The sequence below is a fragment of the Lygodium microphyllum genome, chromosome 1 (assembly GCF_053477565.2).
Source record: "Lygodium microphyllum isolate KBCC chromosome 1, Lygodium_microphyllum_v1.1.10, whole genome shotgun sequence".
Classification (NCBI taxonomy): Eukaryota; Viridiplantae; Streptophyta; class Polypodiopsida; order Schizaeales; family Lygodiaceae; genus Lygodium; species Lygodium microphyllum.
In genome coordinates, this window is record NC_141135.1 from 110,593,170 (window position 1) to 110,618,375 (window position 25,206).

Below are 25,206 nucleotides of genomic sequence, written 5' to 3' on the forward strand. Positions count from 1 at the left end.
ATCTGATGACTCTATAAAAGTGCTGCTTCACTTGCTCTTGTACATGGTATGATTGCATAAATTGCCCTAAACTAACTTGAACATGTCTGTGTGAAACCAGCCTTCCTCCTTGGATAGGGTGGTAAATAACCTAATTAAGTACTAATTACAACAAGCATAAAATTCACATAAACTGAAAATGCACACTTTACCGCTTTAATCTTGGACATTAGACATCCAGTGGGTCCCAAAATTGATACCCCTTGCAATATTTCTTTATTTTATATTGCAAATGGAAGGAGTACAACTGAGATCCTTTGGTCTCGTCCTCTAATGTAAGTGCCTCTTGTTGGCAAAACTAACCAGCAAGCCTCCAAACCAATTTGCCCCTTGGTTTGCTTGGGGATTGGTCTTCACCCTGCTCTTTAAAATACAGATTCAGCCCCAAATCTAATATTGGATGGTTGGTCCCTTGAACCTTCTTGAAATTCCTTAATTTAAGTTGCTGAAATTCAAGTCCTAGGCCCTCAAATTTGAGCATGCATCCCAAGGCAATTGTCAAAATCCTAATTTCTGTTGTAAATTAGGGTTAACCATAAAGATTGATTGAAATCTCTTCCTTTTATGGCTTAAACTTCTGGAAAACGTTGAGATAACTTGAGAAATGATTGGGGGATGAGAGAGAATGTTGTAGAGAGAGAAAATTTAGAGCTTGATTGTGAGAAATGCTGAAAAGCTACTATTGTCCTGCTCAAACAGCTATGGAAGCTGTCACCTATAGCTTAGGACCACCAGAAAGATTGCTACCTCCTCTTGTATGCTGTCACCTGCACTAGGATCTTGGGTTGTTGTCACCTGCTCTTGGAGGCTCCAAATTGTTGTCACTTGTTGTAGGATTGGTCCATGGTGGTTTCAAATCACATCAGCAATATCTCCTTGCTCTCTAATAGCCTTCTTTTCTCTCACAATGGCTAGAATAGACTTCCATCAATCTCTAAAACGTTTTTTTCACATGCATGGGCAAGTTTTGTCAAGTGATATCCTTGTAATTCCATTTTTTAGCATTATCTAGCTTATTAAATTAATTTTAGAATATTAATTTTGAAAATCAATTTAATAATTATTCTAATGCTCAAAAAAGTAATTTCATGAGCCATAATTAAACTAGCTAGGCCAATTTGTCTTCCAAGTATCCCTGAGCAGTTATTAGTCCTTAGACTAGCATTAATTAATTAGTTAATGTCTAGTCTCTAATGTCACCATTGATATTAGTGACCAATAAATTGGTCTAGGCCCAGTTCTGACACTGGGTACCACCTAGTACGTGTCAGGCATAACTTATTACAACTTTTGCCTTTGGTACCCACTGCATCCTTGGGGTCCTTGGTGTGTTACCATGAAATAACTGCCATGTGTATCACATGTGTTAAACAACCTTGCACGTTTGATTAATAACTTAATCAAATGTTATCGGCAAGAGTAAAGAATCTCAAAATTTCATGTTCCTATGATAGACCTCCCCTTGAAAACCTTGCAATTGCCCTCGATTGTATTACATTATGCCAAAGGAAAAGCATATTGCAGTGGAATTTTCACAAGGTATCACAGTCACAACATGAACCACTATTGTCTAACCATGCCATATGCCCTAGACTTGCTGAAAATTTCTAGTTAGCATAAGCATGATATAAATCTGAAATAGAGTCCATAACTATTACTAGAAATCCATTGGATGTATCCATAACTCATCTTTCTCAATTATTCTAACTCCACAACTATAGTAAAGCATATTCTCAGCATAAACCATGGCTTAAATTGTCAATGGCATATACTAACATGTTGCTGTCCATGGAACCAGCTATAAACCATTGAAAACTAAGCACAATCTGATCATTTGCTAATTTGAAAACTGATCACAAATTGCTGCAAATATGATCCCAAACTGATTGGAAAAATTGATCAACAATTGATGCAAAAAACTCATGCAAAGTTGATCTTAAAAGTAACCATAAATGGTTCTCAATCTAATAAAAAACTGAGCTAAAACTGATCAGAAATTGATCTCAAAAGTGAGGCAAAAGTTCATGCCCAATCGATTATGAATTGGTTCCAAATTGATGCAAAAGTATAGTTCGACCCCATGGTAGACATACTATCAACACAATACCTTAGATGTATGTTGAATACATCCGAGATCTACTACATACGAGAGCTGTCAAAAGTGGAGGAGTGAAAGTGCTACCTCCCCCTTGAGCATTAGGCAATGCTTTGAATCCTTGCTCTGCTGAACTTGACTGAGTCCAGCGTCTCGGTACAGTTGCAACTAAGGATGGTTTGCCAAGTCATACATCTTCCATCCACTTTGCATCTATTGGTGAAAAAATGTTGAAGCTTCACCAAGAAGTATATGGAAATTTCACCTCTAACTTTACTTGCCTCGAAACCTCCACTAGGTTGTAGGCCTTTCTTTCCTTTAAGCATTGCGATGCTTTATACTTTAATATTGTTGTAATTTCAACTTAACTAATATTAAAACATTGCATCTAGTTGACCAACCCCTCATGTGTATATGATATGCTAGGAGCACCAAATGCATTGGGAAATATTCTTGTTGACATAACTTTGACCATTGCAATGTGACTGTGGATGGCAATTTGTATACTACCAGGCATACCAAGATACATTTTTCCATATGTTGCATGCATTACTAGTAGCATTTTTCCTCATGAACAACACTATATGGAGCATTTGCATGACCAACATTAATACTATGAGTCCCAAACATAGTAGGCTACATATATGCATTGCCAAACTTGCCACCTTGTGCCCGAGCATCATGCCAACATTGTTATACATGGGATTATGCATATTACTAGCCATATCGAGATACATTGGGCCTTGCACACCATGCATTGGTTACTGTATACCATAAGGAGTTGTGTCATACATCTCCATATGTAGTCCCTGACCCACTATAGCATAGAAACTAGTGCCACCACCAAAGTAACTTGGTTGCCCATAATTGCATGCATGCCTTGCTGTTCAAAAAACATTGGATTGACATTTCCAAGTTTGCCTTGCATATGCATCAATTGCCCACTAGCATTATTTGCTTATGCTCACTACCCACATTTGGAACATCATGTTGCTATATTGGCTCTTCCTTCGGTGCATCTTGCTGTCCCAAACCTCTTGAAGACGAGTTTCTCTTCTTGCCTTTACTACCCTCCTTTAAGGGATTTAAAAAGTGCACGAACTGAGGATAATTTGCCAATTACACAAACATTTTAGTTGCTGTCATCAGCCAATCTTTAAAATAGTCATTAAATTCCTCTTGCTCTTTCTCTTGCTCGTCATCAGCTTTTGAAGGCCTAGAAGGACCCACATTTTGGTCTAAATGAACATTATCAGCTTGCTATCAATGCTGCATGCCTTGTCCAAGATTAGGTATTGCATCATTCCTACTTGATCCCATCTCACTATTTGAAGACATTCTTGTTGTAATCCTCAGCTAAACACAATTTCAGTACTAGGGCAAAGCTTCTTATCTTCAATCAGGTATCTCTAACCTTCAATTAGATACCTCGGACCCACCAGCTCGAGGGAATTGATGATGTTGTAGCAAGAGGGCCATGAAACCTGCCTTCCTCCTCGGATAGGGTGGTAAATAACCTAATTAAGTACTAATTATAGCAAGCATAAAATTCACAAACTAAAAATGCACACTTTACTACTTTAATCTTGGACATTGGACACCCAGTGAGCCCCAAAACTGACGCCCCTTGCTGTATTTCTTTATCTTATATTGCAAATGAAAGGAGTATAATTGAGATCCTTTGATCTCCTCCTTTAATCCAACTGCCTCTTGTTAGCAAAACTGACTAGCAAGCCTCCAAACCAATTTGCCTCTTGGTTTACTTGGAAATTGACCTTTATTTGCTCCTTGAAAGACAAATTCAGCCCCAAATTTGATATTGGTTGGTTGACCTCTTGAATCTCCTTGAAATTCCTCAATTTCAACTCTTAAAATTCAAGTTTTAGGCCCTTGATTTTGAGCACACATCTCGAGGTGGCTCTCAACCCTAATTTTTGCTATAAATTAGGGTTTACAGTAGAGATTGATTGAAATCTCTTTCTCTAATGACTCAAACTACTGGAAAATGTTGAGATAATTTGAGAAATGGTTGGTGTATGAGAGAAAATGCTATAGACAGTGAAATTTTAGAGTTTCATTGCGAGAAATGCTTAAAAGCTACTGTTGCCCTGCTCAAATGGCCATGGAAGCTGCCACCTACAGCTTAGGACCATCAGAAAGACTACTTTCTCCTCTTATATGCTGTCACCTACTCTGAAAGGACCTTGAGTTGCTATCACTTGCTTGCGAAGGTCTCGAAATTGCCGTCACTTGTTGTAGGACTGGTCCATGATGGTCGCAAATCACATCAACAATATCTTCTTGCTCTCTAATAGTCTCCTTCTCTCTCACAATGGCTAGAATAGACTTTCACCAGCCCCTAAAAATGTTTTTCTCACATGCATGGGTAAGTTTTGCCAAGTGGTAGCCTTTTAATCCCATTCTTCAGTGTTATCTATCTTATTGAATTAACTTTTAGAAGATTAATTCTTAAAATTAATTTAATAATTATTCTAGTGTTCAAAAAATTAATTTTACCAATTAATAATTGAATTGGCTAGACCAATTTATCTTTCAAGTATCCCTGAGCAGTCATTAGTCCTTAGATTAGCATTAATTAATTAATTAATGCCTAGGCTCTAATGTCACCATTGACATTAGTGGCCAATAAATTGGTTTAGGCCTAGATCTGACATCTGGTACCCCCTAGTACGTGTCAGGCATAACTTATTACAACTTTTGCATTCGGCACCCATTGCATCCTCAGGGTCCTTGGTCGATTACCATGAAATAATTGCCATGTGCATCACATGTGCTAAACAACCTTGCAATGATTGATAACTTAATCAAATGGTATCGACAAGATTAAAGAATCTCAAAATTTCACGTTCGTGTGACATTGTGCTTGTGCTAGAGGTGACCAAATCTCTAACAGGGATTGACTACGAGACCTTTGCCACCACTTCACGTATTACTACCTAGTGTCATTGCTTTGGTTGCTCACTTTAATTGGCATTGGCATCAGCTGATGTAAAGATTACTATTCTAAATGGTGAACTACATGAGGAGATTGAAATCCCTCAACCTTTAGGCTTTGTTCAAAACGGGTCATATGGCTTGAAGCGGGCACCTTGGCCATGGTATGAGAAGATATATGCTCATTGGATTGCTCTTGGTTTTAGTAATTCACACAATGAGCACACTTTTATGTCCACAAGAATGGTGACTGTATGTTGATTCTCATTCTTTATGTGGATGATGTGTTATTCATTTGGCCCCATGAGAAGCAAAATAGTCCAAATATATTGGGTGGCTCCTTGAGCTTTTTCAAATGCAAGACTGCAAGTCTATATCACACGCATGCCCAACAACTGCACCCAAATCCTTCATGGAGAAGGCTGAATTCCGCTGTCTTTTCAATGCATTAACATGGCTCTTATGCTTGCCAACAATAAGTATATCATCCACGTAAAGCACAAGAACAATAAGGTTTCCATTAACCTTCTTTGTATATAAGTAGTGATTTGTATTGCTTCTTTTGAACCATGTGAGAGCATGAAGGCATCAAATTTCTTATACCACTATCTAGGAGCTTACTTCAGACCATACAAGCTTCTCTTAAGCTTGCACACCAAATGCTCCTTTCTTGGCATAACAAAGCCTTCTGGCTGCTTCATGTATAGCTCTTCTTCTAAATCACCATGTAGGAATGCAGTTCTAACATCCATGTGAGAGTTCTAACATCCATGTGATCAAGCTCTAGATCCATAGATGTTGCAATGGCAAATAATACATGAAGAGTGGTCATCTTGAGAACAGATAAGAACACTTCTTGAAAGTCAATCCCCACTTTTTGTGTATAACCCTTAGCCACAAGCCTAGCTTTGTATTTGGATTTGCCATCTACACACTTGATTTTGTAGACCCATTTGTTAGGAATGGCTTTCCTATCTTTGGGTAATGGAACCAAATCCCAAGTATCATTCTGATACAAAGATTTCATTTCTTTCTGCTTAGCTAGCTTCCATCTTTTTTTAAACTCACAAGATTGTGCCTCTTTGTATGTGAGAGGCTCACCCTCACGTGTGAGTAAAATGTAGTTCAAAGAGGGATCAAACCTTTGTATAGGTCTTTTAACATGTGTAGGCCTTCTCATCCAATGATTTGTATTCTTGGGCAATGGGTCTACATCCAAAGGAATTTTAATAACCTCATTATTTGGCTGCTGAACTACATTTTCAAGCTGCTGTAATTCATTTTCAGCATGTTGATTATGCTGCTCAAGCTGATTTTCAACATCCCTTTGCTGCTCATTTTCATTTAGCTCAATAATGACACGTTGATAATCAAAACCATCATCAAACGGGGCTGAATTTTCAGTGGGGCTAATAGCTGTTCAAGTGGCTGATTATGCTGAAATTTCACTTTCTTCTTGTCTAAGTTACTAGACGTGGCATTTTTCAACAACTATCAACAGGTATATGTATATAGCTCCATGTGTGACTGCACTTTTGCAATTGCAACAAGCTTTCTAGGAAGTGCCTTGTAGTGTAGATAATAAAACGTTCCTTTTTTATTGCCTCTAGTGACAAGCATGGATCCTTTCTGCACCTTCCACATTCCACCACCAAAAGTAGTGAAGTAACCCTTGTTGTCTAATTGCTCACATCATGAAGCATCAATTCTTGGTTGTTTTCAAGAGCTAGGTGTATGGTGCCAACTCCCCCTTTGTCACATGCATAGTTATTTCCTAGGTAAACTTTCCCAAGGTGACCTGCTGCATAAGAAGAGAAACACTCAAAGACGGAGTTATATGAAACAAAGCACCACCATCAAGAATCCACGATTGTGACAAACCATCATGAGCAGACAATAAGGCATCTATTACATCTTTTTTAGTGATATACATGTCTTCTATCGTCATAGCATGCAGATCTGAAGATGCAACAAACAAATATGTAGTATCTTCATTTTCTTCTATATTTTCAATGACAACCCTAGATACCGCATTTTCCTTCTTTGTTTCTTTAGGGGTAGAGTTGCTATCTTTCTCATTCTTTTTGTCTTTTGCATTTATCTGCTTTTTGCATTCTCGTTCCTTTTTAAAATACTTGCAATTGGGCTTTTTATGCCCTTTGTGCCCACATTGGTAGTAAGTGACATCTTGCTGTTTTTCTTTGCTTTTGTTGCAAGTTTTGTGTTTATTTGCAATATTTCACTTCTTTTCAGTCCTTTCTTTTACATTATAGGTTGATCCACAACTAATCTCTCCTCATTGAGAATGGAAACACACACACCATCAAAAGTCAAGTTGAGGTTGTTGCTCAAAGAGACAACCAATGCTTCCCATGAGTCTGGTAAAGTCATGAGTAAGAAGATAGCTTTCAACTTGGGATCAAAAAGCGGCAAGCTTGCATGCTGTAACTTTCTCAAAATCCTAGTGAAGCCATTCAAATTCTCTGAGGTAGGCATGGACTCGTCAAGCTCCAAGTTAACCAATTTTTCCATGAGATGGACTTGATTGACAGGAGTCATATTCTCATATGAAGCTTTGAGTTTCACCCAAACTTCATGTGCAGTGGAGAGTTCCTTGATATTCACCAAGTTATCATTTGTGTGACTGCCATTTTGATGTAAGCAACAACCTGCTTATTCATCTTAGCCCATTCTTGACAAAGCAACAAGCTTTTCTTGTTCCAAAGCATTATCACAATCCTTTAGAAACAGTATACCCTACATACGATTTTTCCAAAGATCAAAGCTGTTGCCATCAAATTTCCGAATCTCGAAAAGATTCTTTGTGTCAGAAGTGGATGCACTGCCAGCCATATCAGCAATAAATTTCTGCAATAAAGTGCTGAATACTGTCGGCCAATAGCAAGGTTGCTGAATATAGCAGCAAGTACACAAAATGCACTTCCAAAGGTGCTCAAGATGTGGATAATTTGCTGCAATTTCAGTCCAAACAGGCTGATTACAGCATATACATGCACAAAATGCGATAAATATGCATAACAGACAACTCGCACTTCAATAATACATCACTGTAATGCCCATATGCAACAACCCAAGTGCTTCACTGCACAATGAGCATTCAGCAATACATGTACTAAAGGAAGCTGCCTTTTGACGACATTTGATACATCCCAAGTAAGAATTTCTCCCACTCAACAATGAATTTGCTGTTATTTCATTGCCAAAGCATGAATTAGCACAAAAGAGTGCCAAAGCAAATCTTGCAGAAATTTAATAAAATTCTGCGAAAGCCCCAAATTTCTTGGGTCCAGACATGCACCAATGTCAGTGAATTCAACTCAGTTGAGCAAAATTTCACTGGTACATGAAAAGCTCCAGATGTTCCAAAGCCAATGTGTACAATGCCTGCAAGTTTTGTGTCAAATGTCACTGCACAAGCATTCACTGTGCAAAATCAGAGAAAATCCCCAAAGGGCTGACTGCCGTAGTGTCGAGAGATTGCTCGAGATTTAATGTCGGTCTAGAACTGACAGCAGGACTGCCTCGTCACCACAGGAGGGCCTGACAGCTGTTGCACTGTTCCAGAAGGTACTGCCAGTTGTTGTCTTTATGATTTTTGGGTTTTAGACTATCTGTCTGATTTTATGGTTTCAGATTGTTTGTCTGAATTCAGGGTTTCAGCCTGTCTGTCTGAGCAAAAATGACCTACAGCTGTACCAGATTTAGGGTTTTTGGCATGTCGACTGACAGTCCAGCACACAGTGACCCAGAAAGTGACGACCTGATGATTTTATTGTGCGGAATAAGCTGGATCAGACTCACATGGACTCCGGGAAGCATGCATGCCTTGACCGAAGATCTGATACCAGTTTGAAGGGGTTGTGCACAGTAGGAGTGCTATGTGTGCATCAGTAAAGTGTGTAGAGAGAGTAAAAACGTGAGTAGGGTGTGTACCGGTGTGGTACACACATAGAATAAAAGAATGTATTTATACTTAGGGTACGGTACACTTACACCCGTAAGGGTGAGTCCACATGTAGAAGTAAATATATACACGGGAAGCGTAACGAAGGGCCTTTACACCCAACATCCTCCCCTATTCTATGCATATGTAAACTATTCGTAAGCCCAACATTATTTCTTATGGTTATGGAGCGGGACTTGAAACAATGATAGACTAGTTATTTTTTGTTGCAGTCTTATAATATCTGTTTGCGTGATTATCTATGCAGTAGACTAGATATTGTTTTCTCTATTAAATTGAGCTCCCTCCTTTTTAGATAGTTTGAGACATGTAATTACTTGTGTATACATGGTTGTTGAGGTTCACTTCATTAAGTTCTCTTGACATTTTGCCTAACCTTTATTGCCAATTAGAGCATGTGGCCCTACCAGGAGTTTCAGATGTTCTTGGCATCATAGCTTATGTAGAACTTACAGATAATAAGAATAATGTTAATGTTGTACTTCTATTCTGATCTGCTAACGTGCAATGTTGGAATAAACCATCTTGCAGGATGTTTCAACTGTTCTGACTTGGTGTTGTTTTTAAATTTCAGGAAGCAAGCAGAGCAATCCCTCTTTTTTCACCAGTTATTGTGCCTATGGCGCAAAATTTAGGCCCAGTAATCAATCAGTTAATGGCTTCACCTACAGTACGATATGGAGTAAGTACAAATTTCTTCTTATTTAGTTATTGCTTTTACAATTTGCTATTTAGTTAATTTGATCATGTCATGAATGCTTTTGTACTTAAAGCGAAACAGTTTTTAAAAAATTTAAGGCTAAATGAAAGGTTGAAAGATGTGGTGCTTTCATTTGGATTGAGTCAAAATCGTACTTGATGATCAGAGGAGTACAATGGAGTTGGATAGAAAGAGATGATTTGTTTAAAATGGGGTCTTGCCGATAAGGAGTGCAATGTTTGTTGTGTTTTGGTTGTTTTGATATAGACCCTGCCATGCTTGTGTAGGTAGCATTGACAGGTTCCACACAATACTTCAAGAGTGATCCTTCTCCTTTCAGCACACCACCTTTCCTTGTGTCTATATTTGGTTCATCCTTTTTGCTCTGGCCCTTGAATGCATGTTTCCAAAGGCCTCACCCATTTCTTCGGTCCTTGTGTTGCTGTTGGTGGACATTTCACATCAGCTTGCTCTGGACTATACTTTACACCAGTACGCGGCTTTCTAATTGCACAGCTCATGGTTATAAGCAACTTTATTCCATTGCTGGAGTCTTTCGTTTTGAAATTTCAGCATACTTCATGCAATTTCTACACAGTTCTATGGTTGGATTTGGCATCAGACTAGGACCGTGAAATTTGCCAAACCTCTAATTGCTGAATGTGAATGCTTCAAGGAGATTTAGTGGCTGAAAGCTAGCTAGTTTGATGTGACAATACAAGTCTAGAAACAAGGAGATAGCTGTTTGCCAAGACTGCTCCATATGGCAGCTGTAGAAGAACTACTCTCAAGCATTGGTTTTAGGATTGAAGCTGCCGTTCAGGTCACAGGGCTCAGCAAACGATGTAGTGCTCTATCATACCTCGCCTTTCTGGACTTGCAGGGAAAATAACATTTTTGGCATGCACTTGCCATTTATACTTCCAGCCGGCTGTACAGTTGACAACTTTTATACCTAAAGGGGTCCCCATGTGCCATACCCCAATCAAGAATACTTCTACTCCCAGCTTTGTAAATAGTGCTCTCTTGTAACTGGTGCTTAACCTTGTTTGTGACACGTGTGTCATTGAGTATTCAGCTTTTTCATTTCGTCTTGACTGAAACTTGATTCCGCATAATGAGTTCGAAATGTTCTTCAAATAACATCATCGGTACACAAACCCCGATGTGAATAATACATCAATTAACACCATTAATGCATACAAACCATTGTGTGAATTAGCTCTTGGCAGGTTTGGCTCTGATATTAATGTAACCACCTTATACCGGGAGAACTTACCAGTGTGAAGCCTGACTCTAACTGGATATGGTTAAAGCAGCAAACTAGTGACTCAGAATAAGGCCACCCTTGAGCATTAGTGGCACTGTTGCCCTCAATGTCCCCATTTACAACTTTTAAGGATTGAATGGTGTTTCTCTATCAAGCCAGTGATCTCTAGGCTTATATTTAAGATGCTGGTGCAGTTACAGCAGTTTTGTGCAATGTCTCCTTTGATATTTCAAAGCACACAAGGCAGGATGCCATGATAATTGATACGGCAAGAGCTTTTGATAGAGTGCAGCGAAATGTTAATTTACTGGTTGTGGAGCAGATGAGTTTTGGCCACAAATTACGGAAATGTTATTCAAGAATTTCACAATTTAAAGGATCATGGTAGGACCTCAATAATCCTTGGATATAGGGAAAATCTTCTTTGAAATCATATGGTACTGCTTCTTATCCTTTACTACATTGTATGGATATGCACTTAGTTGCATTCTGTCCACAGATGGATCCATATAGAATGATCCATCTAGTCCTGTTGGACTTGTTCAATGATCGATCGGTACATTCTGGATTCAAAATTTTGACTCCTCTTTTTTTGGGGGGGCAACCCTCGGAGCTTAAAAATGGTGACTTCCTGCCCATACCTCCCCATATGCATATTGTGCTGTATGCTTCCTAGCATGCCTGCATGCATACTTCCAAGTTCCCTACAACCAAGGGTGTACTTTAGTGCCAAAACTGCCATGCCCATACCTTCCTGAGGTGCACCTCCATGAGGCTCTAGCCATGATCTTATAGACAGAACCTCTACTAAAGTGATCTGGATGCCACGGATTAGGAATCTGTTGTAGAGGAGGATCTTGTGCCATTTCCTAGACAGAAACCCCATTTTGTTGATCTCTTCTTTTTCTCCTTCTTGTTATCTGTTGAAGCCTTAAATGTTTCAACTTTCACCAAACCTTTCATCTTTTGCCAAGTCCAACAATACATCCAAAACATTCTGCACTCCTGCCGATAACTTTGTCTACATCTCTTGCAGTGACTTCAGAATGTTGCGAAACAGCCCCCTATGATTGTTCAACAACAGATGGTCGTTCTTCACTTTTTCCATGTTTGACTCCTGCTGAGAATCTGAGTAATCCACCAATTCTTCAGGCTCTGTCATATTCAATTACTGGTATGTGCCTTGACATTCAGTCTCAAGTCTCACAAATGAGCAGGTTCATGCATAGCCCAGGTGCTCAGCATTGGCAGGCAGTGAAGCGCATCTTTCAGTACTTGAGTCGTACTTGGCACCTAAGGCTGTTTTATCTAAGGGAGGATCATTACTGTGAGATTCACATGCTTTTCCATTGGCTCATCCACTTTAGAGTGTTGATAATGTTCCCATTGATTGAAACTATGAAACTGGTGTTGGATAAATAAAGAATCACGGTTGCTTTAATTCAACACTTTGGATAAGACTAGTAAGCACAACACAAATAGAGCTATTTGCCTTTGCACAATTGCACAGATTCACATTGATACAAACGATAGATTGACCCAATACCATTGTGCCCCTTGTGGTATTTCTTTAGATTCATTTTGAGATAATCAAGTACATTTGATAGCTGAATACGTCATTGATCTTTGTGATGGACAAGCATCACAAGCTGATATACCTCTAAAAAAGGTAGCCAGAACAATGTCCAACAACCCTCCCACCCTTTCTACTCTATCTATATAGTCCAAGGTGTCAAGCTACCTAAAATTGGCATTCAATTGATCATATGTTACTGGCTCTTAAAATTGTCCCAAAAATCATTAAATCAATCAAACAAGCCTACAGATAATTCAGTAGGACAATTAGCTCATAATCTTTTGTAAAAGGGGATGTTGTTTTGCCAAAATGACCTTTTCAAGGTGATTGGTTTAATTAATGGCTGACTTGTCACAGTGTTGTTTGACAACAACTCTACTCATAACTTTCTTTCTTCTTGATTGGTGCAGAAACTTCAACTCTAGGCAACACTCATTGCCCATGCATATCTTGTCCGTCAAGTGAGGGTCCAATGTTGGATTGTTGGAAATCATTTGGTGTGCAGTTGGATCTTTTGATTCAACAACGTCATAAGGCCTTGTTTTTCCGACTTATGAGACTTGACCACATGAATGTCATTCTTGGCATGTTGTGGTTCTTTGATAGATCCTCCTCTCTTTATGCAGATTATAAATCTCATGTAGTCTCCTAGATCACTAAATCCCATGTGTGTTATATTGGAAAGTTCAATTGTCTATAATTCAATGTAGTTTCCTTTTGTTTAATAATACTGTTGACAATAATAATTTGCATGTTAGTACATATTTGGATCCCTTGTTACATGATACTTGATGGAATTTCATTCTCTTGTGGAACATTATATTCCAAATTACCAAGAAGATTAATACTACGCTTTAACATTTGGATTTATCTCGAGTTATTCAAATTCACCTGTTGTTCCACAATCCATGTGAGTCATTCAAGGTTGTCACATATGAAAGGTATGATAGAGTACGGTATGATAAAATATTTATAAGGTACGGTACGATATTAGTACAAAAAATAAACTTAGTTATTTTGGTTTATAGATAATAGAACACATGTTAAGAACTAAAGTAGCAATGTCACTTGAGTTAATAGGATGAATACATGAGGGTAACAAGGTAAAACCTCATGCACAACATGTGCAACGTGCTACTAGAAGATAGATGGGAGTGTATATGTAATACATCATACAACAAAGCAAAAGTGTAGGGTGGATGGATGAAGAGGCTCTTTATTCTTTTTTTTTGTGTGTGTGTGTGAGAGAGAGAGAGAGAGAGAGAGAGAGAGAGAGAGAGAGAGAGAGAGAGAGAGAGAGAGAGAGAGAGAAGGGATGCTCTTGGAATTGCATACTCATCTTGGAAGTCGGGGGAGAGAGAGACTTGAAATTGTGATAATAAACATAAGGATTAGGAGTTAAAAGATATTGTGTGGTCTAGTCTTCATAGGCCAAAATAGCTTGTTTTTTGGTACGAATTGGTACGGATATGTACCGTATGGTACAGTACGAATTGTACGGAATGAACTAGTCCGTACATAGTACGAATGCAACTATGGAGTCATTTGAAAGAACAATTGGGTCTAGGTGTATTGATCATCCCGATTGAGGAACTACTGCAATTAGAAGATAGTGCTTGTTGTATTCCACTTGAAGCTGAGTTGGTTCTTGACCATAGTACTCAACAATCGTACTGGATTATTTATTTTGAGTATTATGCCAAGTGGAAAAATCAACCGGAGGTGAAGGTAACTTGGTAGTCATTATGTTCATTGAAGAGTCATTTTTTCCACTTTGTTCCTTAGGATATTGTTGGAAACAACAGTCATCCATAAGGGGAAAATATAACATCCTTGGATATCTGGATGGGTGCTAGCAACATTGGTCACAACCTTGGGCCAAGCTTGGTTTGTGCATATCATTATTTGGTCACTACTCTTGGATGTTTCGGTGTGGACTAGTGGCATGGGATGCTAACTCTTGGGACACGGTTTCACTTGGTACTCTATTGGTCCCAAGCTCAAGGGTGATCCCATTCGACCATAAAAGGGATTGGACATCAAACTCACCTCTTGGCAGTAGAGCCACATGGGCTTATCCCCGAGCTTGGAAGCTAGGAGTACTTCAGGTGATGATCACATTCCAAAGGCTAGCATCCCATACCACTAGCCCACACCATCCTGGTGTATGGATCTATCGGTCAATGGGCTGAGAGTCCAAGATTGGTGATTACACAATGAATGTGTACAATAGGGCCTTGAGTCCTATAAATAGGACTTAGTTGTCCTAGCCCTAAAGTGTCCTTAGTGCATTCTCTCTAAGTCACTTCATAACCACTGTGGCCAATGCTACTAGCATCCATTTTGATATCTAGGTTTATTGAGCTGAGTAAGTCCCCATGGGGCGCGTCTATCCTTCTTGCTAAAAAGAAAGATGACACGATGCGCTTTGTACCGATTACAAAGGTTTCAATAAGTTAACCATCAAGAATAAATATTGGTTGTGGAGGTTGGACAATCTTATAGATCGACTTTGCAGTGTGTAGTATTTCACTAAAAGCAATCTAAGGTCAAGATACCATTAGATACAGATAGCTTTGGAGGACGTTCCGAAAACTGCATTACGAATACAATATGAACATTATCAATTTTTGGTGTTACCTTTTGGATTAACCAATGCTCTTGTAGGTTTTCAACGGATGATGAATGTTTTATTTCGTCCATATCTTGAAAACTGGATAGTCGTTTTTCTCAATGACATTTTTATTTATGGTAAGTTGTTAGAGCAACGTGCTAAACACTTACATATCGTTTTATATCTCTTAAGGCTAGAGCTATTGTTTACCAAACTATCCAAGTGCAAGTTCTTTTGCACATAACTCTTATAACTTGGTCATATAATCTCAATTGATGGCATTCGGATTGATCTCGAAAAGGTAAGGAAAGTGCTTATTTGACCTATTTCGGGGACCATTAGGCAAGTAAAATCTTTTTTAGGTTTTACTAGGTTTTTTAAAAAATTCATTAAGGAGTATACTCATATTATTGAACCCTTGATATGCTTGTTTAAGGGTATTTGAAGCAAGAAAAAGCACATTAGTTCGCCAATTGTTTGGAATAGTGAGCTTGATCAATGTTTTCAAGCATTGAATCTGCTTGTTACAACTGCACTGATGTTGCAGATTATGGATCCAAATAAACTTTTTGAGATTCATATGGATGTGAGTGATTATGCTTTAGGTGTTGTCCTTTATCAAGATGGCCGACCTATTGCATTTGAGAGCCGTAAGCTCGCTGATACCCAAACAAGATATATTGTCTAAGAGAAGGAATTATTAGCGGTCATCCACACACTTAAAGTATGGCATCATTAGTTGTACGGCTCCTGGTTTATTATTTGGACAGATTACGTTTCATTGAAATACTCATGTGATTAGCTTGATCTCCATGGCTGCAACGTGAGATGGGCAGAGCTTGCGCAAGAGTTTGACTTTGAAATTTGCTATAGGAAGGACACGACTAATATGGTTGCCGATGCTTTTAGTTGAATTCTTGAAATCAGTGTCTTATCCTTCTCCAAAATTTTAACCGATTTCTATTTTTTTCTCTAAGGCCATTGCCAAAATGATCTTTACTTTGGAAAGATCTGGCAACTAGTTCAAGGGGGACCTAGTAGCCCAAGAAACTTAGGTAGTTTGGACTTTGGAAGGCTGGCTACTGAGAGAAAGATGACAGAAAAGTATTCCATTTGGAATGGATTACTTTTAAAACAAGGCAAAGAGTGTGTATGCGATGATTAGGATACCCGCAGGAAAATTTTATGTGTGTCATGATGTGTCGAGCATTGGATATCCTCTGGCATAAAATAGACTTTGGCCTTGTTTACCCATTATTTTTATTGGCCGCATATTAAGACTATAGTTGAGTCTTATGTGTACGAGTGCCTGGAGTGTCAGCTTAACATAGCTGAATGCCAGAGACAGGTGGAATGTTGCATCCTTAGTAAAATCTTTGATAGAAAATGGAGTAACATTTCTATGGATTTTGTAGTACTGTTACCTTGTACGAATTGAGGTCATGATGCAATCTGGGTTGTGGTTGATCGATTGACAAAAATGGCTTGATTCATTCCTAGGAAGATGATCGTCAAAAGCCACGAGTTCGTTCGTCTCTTTTTTGAACACCTTTATAGACTTTATAATTTGTCAAATGAAATAGTCAGTGATCGGGATTCTAAGTTCATTGGCAATTTTTGGCAAACGGTCTTCTAGAAACTTGAAATTCGATTGTCCATGTTGTCCTTGGAATATCCTGAAACCGATGGGCAAACCAATGAATCAAATCATGGAGGATATGCTTCATGTATATGTCTCTCGTAGACAATCTAATTGGGAGCATTATCCTCCTCAGATTGCATTTGCTTATAATAGGGCTAAGCATTCGATTACTAGCTATAGCCTGTTTATGCTTATGTACGGTTATGAGCTGAAACTACCAATTGCCATAGAGCTTAGGGGGTTGAGAATAGAGTTTGTAGTCGACTTTTTTCATGATATGCAAGAGATATTGATGATTGCTAGAGAAAGTTGTGAGATGGAGAGAGTATTGAAGTTTAGCTCAGAGTGCAGTAGATAGTGTGGAGAGTATAGATACATCCAGATCAGTAGCAATTGTCTAATCCATACGCATTCAACTATGGCAGTGAAAGCTACCTTGTACTCCGCTTCACATGACGATGTGGCAACAGTGGATTGTTTCTTGCTAAGCCAAGATATGCAAGATGACCTAAGAAAGAAACAATTGCCACTAGTAGAGTGACGTGAATCATAATCATTAGCCCAATCAGAATCACTGTAAGCATGCAACTGCAGTGGTCCCCCCTTGGCATAAAGCAATCCAAGAGATCCAATGCCCTGTAAGTAACGAAAGACACGCTTAACAGCTTGCTAATGTGACATGCGTGGCTAATGCATATATCTGCTCAGGGCTGAAACTGCAAACAGTATGTCGGGCCTAGTGTTGCATAGGTAAATAAGACATCTAACTGTTGGAGCATATGTGTGTATATCAAACAAATCAGTGTCATCATGTAATGACAGCTTTAGTCCAGGTTCCATTGGTGTACAAACTGGCTTGTAATCCTGTAAGCCAAACTTCTCAAGAAGTTTACCAATGTATCTTGACTGTGATAAACCAATGCCTCTAGCATCATGTATGAACTGAATGCCCAAGTAATAATGCAAAGATCCCAAGTTTGACATTTCAAAAGTTTGCTGCAAATTTTGTTTGAATGTTGAAATCTGATTAGCTTGTGTTCTTGTAAGCAAAATATCATCAACATATAGACAAATGATCAGCATGGATCCCCCCTCTTTACATATGTAAAGGATAGAATCAGATGAGCTGTTTGTCCTTGGTTGAGCAAAAAGGCATCTATCTTTGCATACCAAGCTCTAGGAGCTTGTTTCAAACAATATAAAGCCCTTTTTAGATTGCAAACTAAGAGTTCAGATCCCTCAATTGCAAAACCAATGAGCTGCTATACATATACTTCCTCATGAAGTTCCCCATATAAAAATGCAGTTTTAATATCCAACTGATGCACAATCCATCCATAATGGGCAGCCAAAGCAACCATAGACCTGATGGTCGTTATTCGGGAGGTAGGGGCAAATATCTCCTCATAGTCAATGCCTTTCTTCTGTGCATAGCCTTTAGCTACAAGCCTTGCCTTATATTTGTCAATGGATCCGTTTGCATTTCGTTTTAGCTTGTAGACCTATTTTGTTCCAATGGCTTTCTTCCCAAAGGGCAAAGACACTAAATCCCATGTTTGATTCTTAGTTATGGAATCCAATTCAGCTTGCATTGCTACCATCTAATGCACACTTTGTTGTGCAACATTCAGGCTCCTCATCATCAAGTGTGCTTGTTGCCATAACAAACTCCATGGTATGTACAGTGTCATGCATATGAGCTTGCCTTCTAGTACGACCAGCCATGGGTGCATCCAGATGACTATCTTTCATAGTCTATAAATACCATCTAGGCATTTGTCTTGCCTCCTAATTGTGCATAACCTCTTGTTGAATTTCAGTTTCAGCACTTTGCTGAATATTCAGATCAGCCAATGGCTGATTTTCTGCATTTTCCAATGGACTAGCTGGCTGAACATTAAGTTCACTTGCTAAAACTCCAGCTGAATCACCAAATGTAATGGGCAACAGCCCTTCAAATACATCATGGGTGGCGTGATATGTGTCTAAACCAGCAAGGGATAATTCTGATTTTTCATCAAAGAGTACATCCCTACTGACAAACACCTTTTTAGAGACAGGATCATAGAGTCTGTAGCCTTTGCTCTCACTACTATATCCCACAAAAATGCATTTGATAGCCTTGTTATTCAACTTTTTTTTGAGTATCTGTGGAATGTGTGCATATACAAGACACCCAAAGGTAGGAAAGTGTCCAATAGAAGGTTTCTGGTTGTTTCAAGCCTCAAAAGGTGTAATTTTCTTTAATGCTTTGGTGGGGCATTTGTTCAAAACATGGCAAGCACACATAATGGCTTTCATCCAAAAATTATGTGGCAAGCTCTTCGCTTTCAGCATACATTTGGCCATCTCCATGAGTGACTAATTCTTCCTCTCTGCAATCCCATTCTGCTGTGGAGTATAAGCAGTAGTGAATTGATGAACAATGCCCTTCTGCTTCAAAAAGAAATTTAGCATAGAGGACATATATTCCCCCCCTTGGTCCAAACGAAGAGTCTTTATTTTACAACCAGATTGGTTCTCAATAAGTGCAACAAAAGCCAAGAATGCATCATACACTTTTGACTTTGTGATCAAAGATTAGACCTAGCAGAATTGAGTATAATCATCAATAAAAGTCACAAAATAGTAACATCCTCCCAATGACTTTGTCTATATAGGTCCACATATATCTAAATGCACTAGTTGTAACCTGGTTGTGGCTCTAAAAGCAACATCACAGGGAAACAAAAACCGATGCATTTTTCCCAAAATACATCATTCGCACAAGTGCTTAGGAGATCTCTTCAGAAGAGGTAATCCATCTAGCATTTGTGTACGTTGTAAGAGCATCAAGCTACCAAAGTTCACATGCCCCATGCAAGCATGTCATAACTCTACATGTATCATAGTAGGATTAAGAGTGGATGCCAAGTACGCTGACTGATTAACTAAAAGAGCATCCAACTCATATAACCCATGACATAAAGTGCCAATCAAGACCAAAGTCATGCATTCCTTGTCTCTCACCATGCATCTGTCATCATCAAATGTGAGCTGCAATCCACAACGTGCCAAAGAAGAAATAGAGAGGAGATTCTTCTTTATACTAGGCATAAACAAAGCATCCTGTAGGCGGAGAATAGAGCCATCAATGGCCGTGAGCACAATCTTCCCAATATCTCTAACAGGGTATGATGCATTGTTGGCACATTGTACAGACTTGCCAATTGGAGCTGCACCAACAGAAGCAAATAAATCTTTGTGAGATGTGATGTGCCTAGAAGCACCACTGTCAAAAAACCAAGTGCTTGCATCCTCAGTAGAGCTAAATGCTTGATCAGCCCAAGAAGTGTCATAACTGCATGTGTAAAAGCAATAGTCCCTGTCTGCAACAAAGGACGTGGACTCAATATCAGTGGAAGGAGCATTAGAAACAGACATTCTTGACTCCTTTTTCTTCTCCTTGGCGATGCGCTTTCTACACTCAGTGATGTAGTGGCCTAGCTTCTTGCAATAATGGCATTTTTCCTTTTTGGATTGCGTGCCCCCTTGTGTTTTACTTTCCTGTGAGAAACCTGAAGTCCCAGAGCTTTGTGGAATTTTTACTTGATTGCCTTTGCCCTTCTGTCTAGCCATAAAAGCCTGCTCAGAGGCTATGATATCCACACCACTATTTCTTCTTGTTTGCTCCTCCTCTAGAAGTAGACTGACTAACTGAAGAAAGGAAATAGGTTGTGGGGCTATCCTCATTGTGAGGTTTAGGGCAGTGTGGAAAGCTAAGTACGAAGGAGGTAATGAGTTCAATGTAGTAGATATCAGCTGTGCATCTAAATAGTACTCATCGACATTTATAAGTTGCTCACGCAAGTCGTGAATCTTGTTCAAGTGATCTTGCATAGAATCACCATCATCCATCTTCAATGTCTCCAAGCTCTTTCTTTAAGAAAGAGATGCGGGTCTCATTCTTACCAGCAAACATCTGCTCCAAAGTTAGCCAAGCTTCTCGTGAAGAAGCTGCCGAACGAATGTGGAGAATGATGGACCGCTGAACTGCCAATGCAATCAACGACAAAGGCTGTGCATCCTGTGTATCCCATGCTTTTTGAGCTGCTGATCTTTGGGGAAGTGGCTGAAGTGGGGCAGGCTGAATAGACTGAGGTGCCCGCTGTCCACGTCCTCCTAGAGGAGGAGTAGCTGGAGCCACAAGTCCGAGCCTAACTTCTTCTCCATTGACATAGTCCCAAAGATTTTTCACAAGCACATTCTTCATCATGAAGGACCAAAGTGAGTAGTTGTTACCATCCAATCTGTCCTCCTTGGATACATAGGTAAAGACATCACCTCCTTGATTTGCCATGATAATCAATGCCAAAAGAAGCAAAAGAGCAATGTCCAAGCTAGACCAACCTGGAAATCTCAAAATTTTCAGAAATTACAGCAAATAGCTTGCTGCAATTAGTATATTGAGGTACACTCTGTCAAAATTAATTGTAATGCACGCAGTCCAAGGTCCATTCAGTGTTCAGCAACACTGTATGAGCAAAAACCCCAAAATTTCTTGGCCCTAAATGGTCCAAAACAGTCTATCTTTGATTGAGACTGTAGTACATGTGCCAATGTCTTCAAAAAACTCAAAAGCCCCAAAATTTCTGATAAATTTGCCCAGAAATTTGCATCAACTGTGTCCCAGACACGTATTCAGACCGCTGTACCTGTTGGGCAAAAGCCCCTTTTCTAGAGATGAATCTGGAGTGAAAAGGTAAAAGTTTTAAAAAATACATGTGAAGCCAGTCGATTACTCAAGCTGTTGGCCACAGGCACAGGTACAGGTGCAGGTGGCGCTTCCTGGTGAGCTGGCGGGTAGTTGAGTACAGGTGGGCACAGGTACTGGCGCAGGCGCAGGTACAGGCATAGGTGGGGATAGGCGGTGCTGTTGACGGACGCGGGACAGGGAATTACGCTTGCGGACAGGTGGCGGAGGGCAGGGACCAGGCGGCGGTGCATCCAGGCGAGCTGGTGGACTCCCAGGCAAATAGGCGGCGCTGGAGGCGGGCATGGCAGGCACTCACAGAGGCGGGCATTGGCTCAGGTCGCTGGTCAAGGGCGGAGCTACAGGAAGGGGCGCAGGCTTGAGAGCACAGGCAGGGGCTGTGTTGACAGGGCTGGGGCGTCCTTGAGACCTGGTAGGATGGCACAGTATGACTGAGCAAGAGCAGGGCAGCTCCAGAACTGATAGTGGACAGGAGGCTGATCTGTACTGAACGGAGACTCCTGGAAGCTGAGCTGATCTGTGCAGAGCCTCTACTCTGATACCAAATGTGAGATGGAGAGAGGATCGAAGTTCAGGTTAGAGTGCAGTAGATAGTGTGGAGAGTGAAGCACGACACCCAATGCAATAGACTAAAAGAGGGGTAAATCTGAAAGTACAAAGTATAGCCCTTAAACCTTAAGGTTGTAGGGGGTGTTCACACCCGAACACAATAAGTGCCCGCAAGTGTGTGACATAAGCACATATGAATTAAGACAATAAGTTTGGGGGAAAAACCTCTCGTACCGAGAATAAAAAGTGCCCTAGTGTCCTACTGATCACTAACACTCCTATGTGAGCGTAGGCGTAAGTGAAAACCCAACAAAAGCATTAAACGGCCCATGATTGTGCCACATTTTATGCTAGCCAACATCGTACTCCCAAAGAGTTCCAAGAAGGCATGTCGGTTTAACTTAAAGTCCCAAAGGGCTCTGATTTAATGACTTCCGGCAAGTGCTATAAATTATCTTCGAGGTATGGTGGTCCTTTCTAGATTACCAAGAAGATAAGTAGCATAACCTATGAGTTGAACTAACCTTTAGAAATCCGGGTTCACCCTATGTCCCATGTGAGTCGTTTGAAAGAACGATTGGGAGAAGGTGACCAGATTGTCTCGATTGAAGTCTTGCAGCTTGAGGATGCTACTTGTTATGTTCCACTAGAACTTGAATTGGTTCTTGAACTTAGGACTAAATGATCTTGTCGGACTGTTTATCTCAAGTACTTGGTCAAGTGGAAACACCACTCGGAGGAAGAGGCTACTTAGGAGTTGATATGTTCATTTGAAGAGTTGTTTTCCTCACTTTGTTCTTGAGGATATTGTTGAGAACAAAAGTCTTTCATATGTGGGGAGGTGTTATGGCCCTGGACATCAGACTCACCACCCAACCGTAGAGCCAAAAGGGCACACCCTTGAGACTAGGAGCTAGCTGCACTCTGGGTCGTGATCACATCCCAAGGGTTGGTGCTATACCACCAGCCCACACCATCCTAGTATACAAATGTGTTTGCCAACAGGCCAAGAGTCCAAGAGTGGTGATCACACAATAAATGTGTACAATAGAGCCTTGAGTCTTGTAAATAGGACTCCTCTACCATAACCCTGAAGTGTCCTTAGTGCATTCGCATGAAGTCACTTCGTAACCACTGTGACCAATGCTACTAGCGCCCATCCGGATGTCCAAGGACATAATAGTGTGCCTCATGTGCAGGTTGGATTGTGGGGGATGTTTCACTGAAGTCTGTTGTCCATTCCCCTTATGTTCTATATCATAGGTACGGCTTGTGTCATGTCTTGTATTATGTAGGTTGGATCCTAGGGAGATGTTTGGTTGGGTTTTTTAAAAGTGGCTCATTTTTGCTTCATTTTTCTTCCTATCATATTTAGTGAGGGTGCCTGAAGCAAGTACTGTCTGATTAGTGACTGTTTTACAAGTTTCATCTTTCAAAATTTTGGCAAGGAGCTGTTCATTTTTCGATCTGGAATGAATAGTTTGGTTAGGTTCAATCCTGTGGTAATTAGGCTTCCATTTTTCCATGCACATAATTCGTGGCAAGGGTTTCTAGATCAACTACTACCTGATTAATGACTGTTATACACTGTTTCATGTTTCAAATAGGAACTGTTCAGTTTTCATTCTGGAATGAATAGTTTTCTTGGAGTCAATCCAGTGGAAATTAGGTTGGATTGATGTCATCAAGATTGTAGGAAGTCTATGAGCAAATTAGTTAATTTTGCTTCTCATTCTCGATGCTGAAGATGAAATGACATGTCTCTTATGCACTGATATTCTGTTGTATAACCTTTTTCTGGGTGCAGGCAGAGATGGCTATCAAGAACCTTCAAACCCTAAGCCCACCCTTTTTGAAGCAGGTCCTTCCCTTGATCGAGCAGCTTCCACCTTTGTACATGGATTTGGCAAATGGAAAGGACAATTTCACTCCTCACCCTGATGAGACTTGTCAATTGGTAAGCGACAGGTTTTTACATTATTTGAACTTTTGGCATTTAAAAAATATTCTATCAATATTTTCATTGGTCAAAGCACAAGTGAACCATGTACTCTTCAGAATGGGCTACTGTTGCATAGCTCCTGTTTTGGTTCGGGTCTTTGATTTAACATGCATATTAGGACATAAGTAAACTAAGATGAGACGAGCAAAGAGAGACAGTTCTGCATGTGCTGTCTTCATTTGCTCACCATAGGAGATTTTGTGTCATGGAAGTCTTGCAAATATTTTGGGGAAGCTGCATGTAACATAGTTTTGCAATAGGTTTTGTGGGGTTACTCCTGTTGTCAGATTTTTGTTTATATACGGGAAGGAAAAAAGTTCAAAACTCTGTCAGAAAGACCAAAGTAATATACAATACAAGCCTTGGATAGGACAGCAATGATCAACACGTAATAACAAGCAATAATCTAGTACAAGGACTGTGAAAAACCAATTTGGTGGTTGATAATGCAAGTCTATAAGTCAATCTCGGTGAAAAAGTTGCCAGGGTCCCATGTTTCTAGAAAAATCTCTCCTCTTACAACATGAGCCATATTGTACCTTCCCATCTCTCACTGAGAGGATGGATGATCTGTGCGCAGATCCTAGAAAAGGTTCCGCTGTGGATATGTCTTGTGTTTTAATGGCATGACTGCATCTGGTTGTCCAGATGTACCTGGCGATATTGCTAGCTATTAGCTTCCAATTGTGACAATGTCTCACAATCTATTGTCTGCAAGGTCTAGCATAGAGTCATACATTATTGTCCGGAGATAAGAAAAGACTCTTGATTGACTCCCTTCAATATTCTCATAGCCTCATGCTTGACCTCTAGCTGTAACCCATGCTATTCTTCCCCATGTCACTATCATAGTCTCATTCGTACGATCCCCTAAAAACCCTCCATAGCTTCTGCCCTCTGGGGTAATCCCACGAGCAATGCTTTTGTCTCACCGTATCTGAAACAAGCCAAAAATGATCTTTGCACAAAAATAATTTCAGGATTTCTACTAAAAAATATGATTAAGCTACATAGATTCTTTGCACA

At 39.8% G+C, this 25,206-nt stretch overlaps 1 protein-coding gene across 1 annotated transcript in view; it reads left to right on the forward strand.

The window, feature by feature from the left end:
• LOC148041544 (Gut esterase (DUF1350)) overlaps window positions 1–25,206 on the forward strand; it is an 88,628-nt gene that overhangs the window by 60,277 nt on the left and 3,145 nt on the right. The window contains exons 7-8 of the mRNA XM_087688502.1: window positions 9,649–9,756; window positions 23,986–24,135. Coding sequence (XP_087544628.1) covers window positions 9,649–9,756; window positions 23,986–24,135 — 258 coding nt within the window. The remainder of the gene's footprint in view (window positions 1–9,648; window positions 9,757–23,985; window positions 24,136–25,206) is intronic.